The following is a 9,991-nucleotide window of genomic DNA, read 5'->3' on the forward strand; positions in this document are numbered from 1 at the left end:
CTACGCGACATTCGTATTTTCTTGCTCCGTGCTCCAAAGTCCAAATCCGAGTTTGACGGCTACAATTTTATATTTTGCTGAGGTTAATTTGCTGCTGGTTAATGTTTAGCCAAAGAGTAAAGTAAATAGTTATATACTTATATAGTTTAGTTTCATTTTACCTTCCTGATATTTAGATATATAATACTAAGTACCCGTACGCCGGCCGTTTTTGTACCTACAATTTTCAAGAGAAGCCTGCAGAAGGTGAGTACATACCTATTGCAATTAATAATTATTATAAGTCTAGTCAAAAACGTGTTGTATACTTATTATACTTATTGTGTCTTTGTATAGTATATATTTGTATATTATCTACTAGTATAGTAATAAAAAGTGGTTAGTTAGTAAGATACTATTATTAGTACAGGTAGCCTGTTGTAGGTATATATAGTTGGTGTAGTTAGTTATAGGTTAATATGTTAAAATTATAATTTGTGAGTACCTATATTAGACACAGTCCGTGACGTTTTTTAAATAGTGTGCGTTATATATTGTAGCGTATTAATAATGAGGATATTACATACGCACATGTGTTGTATCATTGATTTTAAAATATACTAGGTATATACATTTGTGTTTACCCATATTTATCTATATAATGTATATTTTAAAACCAATGGTTGTAGTCATATAAAAACTAAAAAACGTATGTAAGTATCACAGTACATTGCCAATTTGCATCTATCAGAACCAAAATTATGCTGTGTAAGTTATGTTAATGTGAGTCGCTATGAGTAAATTTACTTATTAGGTAGGTACCTACCTATACTACATGTATACAACTTAAAGGACATTATTTGTGTGTTTTGTTGGATATTTTAATTTATATAATGTTGTATGATTGTTATTGGTACCTACATGCTCTGATACATACTCAAAACTACATAATCAATAATTAAAATACAAATTCCAAATGATCTTATCTTTAATTTTGATAATAGTAAATTCCAGAGTACCTAAATTCACTTAAATATTAAAATTAACTACAGAAAATCAGTTCTGATGTACTCCAATTTGATGTTGTATGTCTAATAGATGCAGACAACATGGGTGTATAATATCTTAATACAATAAATAGCAGACAATTTTACTGAAACTATGTTCAAAAAGAAGTTAGAATTAATTAGGTACTATCGGTAATAATACAGTGTAAAATATTAATTTGTTATTTACATAATAATTTATTTTGTATAAAAGGAAATTTGGTAAACTTAGTCTAGTATACAATTTACCTAGGCTACATAGTCGGAATTGAACTCATTACGTAGATAGGTATATTGTTTAATTAGTATTATTTTATAAGTACCTACATACTAAATATGATATTTTATTTTATATAACAGCTTATATATTCCAAAGCTATATATTTCATACCCACAATTTAAATATGAATAATAATAAAAATAATAATAATATAACAAAGAGAAGAAAGATTAGAAATGAAATGGCCATGCTTGAACAAATCTATTCTACATCAGATATAAATTATGAGGAAATATCTACAGTTAGTGATGATGATACAGATAAACCGAGAGATAAACCATTGGATGATGCTGCTGATGAACTTTGTGAAGAATTACATAGTAGTATATATTATGATAATATTAATATTAATATTAATAATCATAGCACATTGTCTATCAACAACGTATTAATCAATGAAAATGTAAGTCATTGTTGTTAAATTAGAGTAATATTTTTAGTACACGTTTTAATAGGATTATTTGAAGATATTGATTGTTTGTAGGATAAACTAAACTATACAAGTCAAGATAGCATAATTTTTAACAGCCTCATTATTTTCATTTGTACCTACATTCTCTTCCAAATTATGTATAGGTACCTAAGTAAATTAAATATCAACTTTTCCTTAGAAAAACTTTTACTTAAAACATATGTATATGCTATTACTATTTATTTATAATAGGTTTATTGTTTATGGTATACAATCTATACCTACCTTATCATATATTAAAATTTTGATCTATTGACAGTTAAACAATTTAAAAATGCTGATAACAATTTTTAAGTTAACATTTGATCTTACTTAAATTGTTATTGTTATTTTTATTTATTTAATCATATATAGATATATTCTTACATATCCTATCTTACATTTATCATTATGATATGCTTTAGTATAATTCATAATTTATGATATTAATGCAACTCTATAATAGCTCAAAAATAAAGTTTTAATATTATTTAATATCTCTAATTATAGCTATACCAATCATGATTTTTTTTTTTTTTTGTATTAAATGGTTATATTGAGGAGGTATTTTATAATAACTTCTAAATATTTGTTAAAACATGTTTGTTTTGTATAATATATGTATTTATTATATTCCAAATTCTATTTTATAATTCAATTATCTGCATTTATTGTGTTAATAATATAAAAAATAATAATTTTGTTAACACAATAAATGCAGCTAATTGAATTGAAAAATAGAATTTGGAATAATAAATACATGTATTATATAATATTATAAAATATATCCATCTTAATATAACCCTATTTTATATAAAAAAAAAATTATGATATAGATAGCTATAATTAAAGATATAGGTATATTATATTTTATTTTGTAAGCAATTCATAATAGTTACTTGTATTTTACATTTTTAGTAACATATTTTATCTGATTAAATTAATTGAGTATTTTTTCTGGCATAGGTAAATAACAGTAGTCCAGCCAGAAGCCCAGATTACACTTTTAAAGAAGATCTTAGTGCCTGGGCTATCCAATGTAACATCTCTCACATTGCACTCAATAAATTGTTGAAAGTTCTTAAGAAAAATAAACATATTTACACAGATAATTTACCTAATGATAGTAGATCATTGTTAATAACACCTAAATCAACTGGATTAAAATTACTGCCTGTTAATCCTGGAAAATATTTTCATTTTGGATTAGAATCAGGACTTCTTCGTTATGCCACTTCTAATTTAAGTGAAATTAAAGTAGCAATAGGCATTGATGGCCTCCCATTGTCTAAAAGTAGTAATAGCCAGTTTTGGCCCATTTTAGCCTATGTGATTGGACTACCAACTAAACAAGTATTTCCTGTAGGAATATATCATGGATACGAGAAACCTAAAGATAGTGACTTGTTTTTAGATGAATTTGTTAAAGAAGCTCAACATCTTGTTAATAATGGCATTAAAATTAATGAAACTACTTCAATAAAAGTAATTATTGATGTATTTTGTTGTGATGCACCAGCTCGTGCATTTCTTCTTAAAATAAAATATCATTCTGGGTTTTTTTCTTGTTCACGTTGCATTATTGAAGGTGAATACTATAAAAATCGTGTATGTTTTCCCTATTCTAATAAAGAAATAACTAAAAGAACTCACGAATCGTATACAAATCTTATGTATGAAGATCACCATACTTCAACAACACCATCCAAGTTGATAGAAATTCCTTATTTAAATTTAGTGTCTTCGTTTTCAATGGACTACATGCACTTGACTCTTCTTGGTGTTACAAGGAAATTAATATTATTATGGTTGAGTAAAGGTCCAGTTAATGTTCGTCTGAATAGTTTGTCTATTGGAAAATTAAATAAGTCTTTATTAGACATTAAACAATACATCACCAGTGATTTTGTCAGAAAAACTAGGCCAATTAATGAAATTAACCGCTGGAAAGCTACAGAACTTCGTTTATTTTTAATTTACATTGGTCCCATTGTCTTGAAAAATGTAGTGAAATATGAAGTTTATATTAACTTTATGTCATTTAATGTAGCAATGATGATTTTATTAAGTCCTGATCACAGCCATATTGTACAATTTGTAGATAAACTACTACATTATTTTGTTGAGTCTTTTGAGAAATTATATGGCACCGAACATGTATCATTCAATGTGCATGGTTTATTACATCTAATTGATGATTATCATAGGTTTGGGCCATTGGATAATTCTAGTGCATTTGTTTTTGAAAATTTCATGAAAGAACTAAAAACAAAAGTACGAAAACATGATCAATGTTTAGAACAAGTCATTAATAGATATTCAGAACTGCAAAACAATGTCAACCCGGAACAACACAATAATTTAGAACAAAAGTTTCCCAAACTTGAACATATACACCAAAATGGACCTGTAGAAACCAATTTAACTGGCACCCAATACAAATGCCTCAAACTAGAAAAGTTTAAAGTAAATGTGGATAGTGAAAAAGATTGTTATATTCTGTCTAAATCTGGAGAAGTAGTTAAATGCATGAATATAATAAACTCAACTCATCAAGGTATAATTATTCTGGGAAAAGTGTTTAATTCAGTATTACCATATTATAATAAGCCGATGGATTCATCCATATTTAATATATTTGTAGTAAGAAATATATCTGATACTTTAAAACATTGGATATTGACAGATATTAAAAAAAAAATAATGATTATACAACATGCTGATCAAATTATAGCCATACCACTAATACATACTGAATGTTAAAATTCAAATCATTAATTTAGGATTTAAATGTTGTAAATAATGTCATTTTTTCTTATAATTTTAAATTATTACTCTAATACTTATAGAACTTATAGTATTTTAATTAACAATTTCAGGTACATATATATAACAATGGACTCATGGATTGTTGTCAATTATTTGGAGGATGAATCGGTTGAAGCAGTACCAAACTTTTGGTATCATCAAAATAAATGTATTTGGCCCAACAAAAAAAATATTCTTAAGCACTGTATCGTTAAAAGAATCCCAATAACAGAATTTGATCACACATATTTAAAAGCTAGAATTCTATGTTCAGCTGGTAATTTAAATTGTTTTATTAATTATTATTGTTAACTTCTTGAAAATAAGACCAGTAATTGAACCTAGGTTTTGATTACTCGCAACCATTGAGTTACTCAACCGCATTTACCTCAACATTATTTCCAATCCCTGTTAACATTATTGACTGATAAATAATATATTATAAATTTATTAGTACATATTATATTTTTTCGAATTTATATTTATAGTATCATATGAAGAAGCAAGGAAAAAGGCTTCGAAGGCGCAATATGATTCTGAATTGTCAGGTATTGAAGAAATGAAAAGTTCTAGAAAAGCCAGGGCAAAAAAAGACAGAAGTTACAGTTCTTCTCCATCACCTTTGACAGTGCAAAAAACATCTAGCACAATTAGAGTAATTAAATCTCCTCCTCTACTGAGCACTGCACATGTTATGTCAAATATTGGAACAGATCAAAGTATTTATTCGCCAACAAAAACAGTTCAAAAGCAAAAGTTACATGGAGAAACTGTATTTTCTATGTATAATTCAATTGCAGGTTCATCAAATTCTAGTGAGATTGATAATGATGATGAATCGAAAGATCCTGATTATTCAATCATGGGTAATTTTTTTTTTTTTCATAAACTACAGATAATTAGTATAGTATAATTAATATGTTTATAGTATAAAATGATAATATACTTTTATCATAATTGGTTATATTATATGGTGGCCTATGCCATACAAATATTTAAAGACTAGTAATTGCACCTACTACACAGTGCTGCAATTACATGCTAAATATTTGTATAGTATGGGATATCTGTCTGTGATATTATATAATCAATTATTTTTGTAATATGTGCAGAAGGGGTGGATGGATAAAGAAGAAAATCTAAAATATAATTTTGTATGAATTATTTTCAAGAAATCTAATATGAAATATTTATTTTATAGACTCAAGGCCTGCTGAAACATATGACTGTACCATTATACATTCACCTGCTGGTAAATTTCTTGTAGAACTAAACGATGAACTAAAAAATAATACAGGTATTTTATTACATTGTTTATAGATTATATTTTATAAAATTAAGTTTACCATTGTATGTCTAACTAATTTGGATCCCTTCTTCTCTTTTAAAATTATTTCTTGTTACTCATCTATAAATTCATGATATATTATAAATAATGAAATGATATGCAACCATGCTAGCAAAGCTTGCGACCGGTATTACTTTAGATTTTCAATATTGGTTTTGCATCTCATGAAAATATTTAAAACGACACCCCTGATTATGTATGTTAGTCCACAGAATTATATTAACCTATTACGTTAATCCTATTATTTTTTTTTTTGTGTTTAGGCCGTTGTTTTATATCTATAATTACTTTACTAAATGAAAAAAAACATTAAAATCAGAAATACTATACAATTAGTTCACAATTAATATTATATTTTTTTTAAGGAAATTCAAAGGCTATTGAAGTAAACAATATTAAAACAAATTTACCGAGCAAAAATTATAAAAGGAAGTTGTTTAATAATGAAAAATCATTGAGTGAGTGGTGTTATAAAATATATATTATAATGAACTATTAGTTTCATCATAATACACAAATTATAAATTGGAAATATAATAATATAATATATTGTGTTGTTTAAATTTATGCTTTTAGCATCTCCTCGCAAGCCTGCAATTAAACAGAGTAGAATGGTGATTGATCAAGCAGGTAATTTTTAAATATGTAAATTAGAAAATAATAATTTTTGAAATTAGGTTGAAATTAGTATTAAATAATACATTTTTTAATTAGATTTTCAAAAATTGGTTACAAAACAACTTATCACATTAAGATATACAGTTGATGTTATGAATATAAGCATTGCTGCAACCTTACAAAACATTGAACAAAAAATTGATGGATATTTCAAGTATGCAGATGCTGAAAATATGAGTGGTATTACAAACGATTCATTTGATGGTGGTTTCTTGTGGCCATTAGAAAATGAAGAACAACTTCAGGAATTGGAACAAACACTTAAAAATAATGATAACAACTTTAACCGTTGTCTAGTGAGTTCTAATTTATTAGAATGATAGTGTGGATGCATTTTATAAACTATTTCACCATACAGTGATTACATAATATTATGTTTTGTTTGCAGGTAAATAAAATGTCGCTTATGAACTCCAATACAGTTGAACGTAGTGTCCGCAGAATCTTAAAGTATATGTTTACTGATGAACTCCTTGAGCAATTTTCATACACAGGATTTAAAAAACCCAAAAAGTCGTTTTCAAAATTACTCTCATGCCAAATTGTTATAGGTATTATTATTTTATTCTTTAAATTTCATAATTATTATTAATTTTATAATTAACTACATTTATATTTACACTGTAGGTACATATAAATTATATAAATTATATAAATTATGCATGGTAAATAATTAATGCTAGGCATCGGTAGTTATAGAAATCCTTTATTATTATTTATTTATTATTCCCATAGAGACAAAATATTGTCTTTATGGAAATAGAAAATAGTAATTTAACTATTAAAAAAATTAAATTTAATATATGAGATGCTATATATTAAATTTAATATAAATGATTGCAATTTCCACTATAGAAAATATTATTTGTTACTTAAATCTTTCATGACTAAATTCTTTAAAGTGTATTGCTTTATTTGTTATACTTAGTAATTGTTTAGATAACATTTTACCAGCAAGTTCTTTTCATTTATTTATGTTCCTGAGAAAACACATCATTAAACACTTGATATATTGCTATTAATTCATCTTAATATTTATTAAAAACTAAAAATAATTAATTAATACATTTTGATAGAAAATTTTTAAATTTAACATATTATAATATATAATCATTCATACTATTAACTTATTTAAACTGTCTTGAAATTATTTTTCTCAATAAATATTTATTAAAAATCAAAATACATATATATATAATATTCAAATAATTCATAATAGCTTTACTTTTAACAGTTTTAAACAACTATTATAATTATTAAACTTATATTAAAAGTTTCTATACCTATTACCAATCCAACCAATACAAATATTATATAACATAAAATCTTTATGTGTTTTGTTTTAGATGCTATACGGAGTTCTTCTCTATTTAAAACCACAACACTGCAGAATATAGAAAAACCTATTAAGGCCTGGCTGGCTCAAGCAAAATTTAGAAAAATCTCCATAATATAAACTGAAAAATAATTTTAATGTAGCAGTATCTATTTTATTAGATAGATTTATTATTATATTATTAATACTTCACACATTTCAGTTTTAAGCTTTTTTAAAATTTCATAAGTATATTAATAATAATGATATTGTTCTTATTTTCATCAACTATATTTAAAACTGTTTTTATTTGATATTGTTTTTAAATTGTTTTTGTCAATACAAAAATGTACAAAATTTTATGATGACAAGAAATTAATTATTAAAAATATATTCTATATAATGATTCAAATAATGTATGTTTTTTTTTTTTTAATAAGATTATATGGTAGTTACCATAAAAAATAATTATAATTTTCTACAGTTTACACGTTTAGCAGTAGCACAACCAGTGAGCAAAGGGTCGTTAAGTCCTGACACCCCCCTCCCCTCACCATGGAGCTCTAGATCATTATACCATTATAGGTACCAGATTTATTTTTTAGTTGAAATGTCTATGTTCTAATAACAAGTATGGGCAACCCTCTTTGAAATAATTCTGATTTACCACTGCATTTTAACATTTGTACAACTTGTTAGGTTACAATTATGGGTTAAGTAATTGCCCTAATGACTAATTGAAATAAAATACAATTATTCAATTTTAAAAACTGATTGAAAAATAATATTATAATAATAACTAGCTTAAAAATTACTATAATATTTGAATATAATATTACTACAATATTTGACTATAATATAAAAAAAATATTATAATTTTGAACTTTTAATGATTATATAATATTACAGTAGTATTTTAAAACTTTTTTGTAATATTCTTCAAACATAGAGCGCAAATATTAATATTTTCATAAAAATATTATAATGACATTTTACAAATGTAAATTTGCTGACTGGGTAGCATATAACCCGGAAACACTTAAAATATAAATGGTTAATACGGAAAAATTAGGACTACAGGAGGCAACCGCGTTAGTTCCAGATTTCTCGGGAGGTACAGAATCCCATTTAGCTTCATTTGTGGCTAAATGCGAGTTCATTTTTAATAATATCCCCAATACCATAAAACCCAATATATTAGAAGCTATACTGTCACAATTAACGGGTAATGCATTAGAAGCCGTTAGGTATAAAAAAATTAATACCTAGGATGATTAAAAAAAAATATTTCAAACCGTTTTTGGATCAGCACGGTTGCCGCCGAAGTCGATCCTACGAAAATGCGGTTATCGGCAACGACTCGCGATTACTGATGAGGACGGAAGCGGGAGGGGGGTTAATTTAAGTAATTTTACAATTTAATTATTTTACAAGTTTTGGCTACCAAGAACAACATATATTATAGTAATATAGAAATCACAATGCGGGCGCCCTAAATTGTACACTGGGTATATGTATAACAATAACTAGGGATCAAAATTTCGGAAAATTTCCGGAAAAATTCGGGAAAATTTCGGAAAAAAACAGGTTTTTTCCCAGAGCCCCGGAAAATATTGAAAAATTGGAGAATATTCAAATAATATATTTCCGAAAAAAACCGAAGTTTTCGGAAAATTAAAAAAAAAAGTATATTTCGGAAAATTTCCGAAAAAAAACAGTTTTTTTTTCACAGACTCGAAGAAAATATGGAAAATTTAGAGTAAATTAAAATAATTTATTTTACGCTTAAAAATTTAAAATTATTTTAAACTTTTAAAGTATATTGAAAGTCCAGTTTTAACATTCAACGACCCATTAACGGTATTATACTATTATCATTTATCAATACTGCGCGCGACGTAGTGCGTACGATCGGTTATCATAAATTAGTAATTACTGTACTATATTATTGATATTTGTTGATTGTTCTAAAATAACATTACCCACATTACCCATTATATGTATTTTAGTATTTATGTCATAATCTTTGAAGTCTGTAATTTTCCAAATAACGTTAGCAATACGTAACCGGAACGAAGTACATCAA

General features: G+C 25.8%; 1 protein-coding gene across 1 annotated transcript; it reads left to right on the top strand.

Moving 5' to 3' along the window:
* LOC112594532 lies at positions 1-8,046 on the top strand. The gene is made up of 9 exons (XM_025339343.1): positions 1-246; positions 4,636-4,841; positions 5,053-5,430; positions 5,766-5,861; positions 6,278-6,370; positions 6,489-6,542; positions 6,627-6,886; positions 6,979-7,141; positions 7,937-8,046. The coding sequence occupies exons 2-9, from the start codon at positions 4,652-4,654 to the stop codon at positions 8,044-8,046; spliced, it is 1,344 nt and encodes a 447-aa protein (XP_025195128.1). The 5' UTR covers positions 1-246; positions 4,636-4,651.
* Positions 8,047-9,991: the final 1,945 nt, after the last annotated feature.

Source organism: Melanaphis sacchari, unplaced genomic scaffold (assembly GCF_002803265.2).
Source record: "Melanaphis sacchari strain LSU unplaced genomic scaffold, SCAv2.0 Contig239_pilon_pilon, whole genome shotgun sequence".
NCBI classification, from domain to species: Eukaryota; Metazoa; Arthropoda; class Insecta; order Hemiptera; family Aphididae; genus Melanaphis; species Melanaphis sacchari.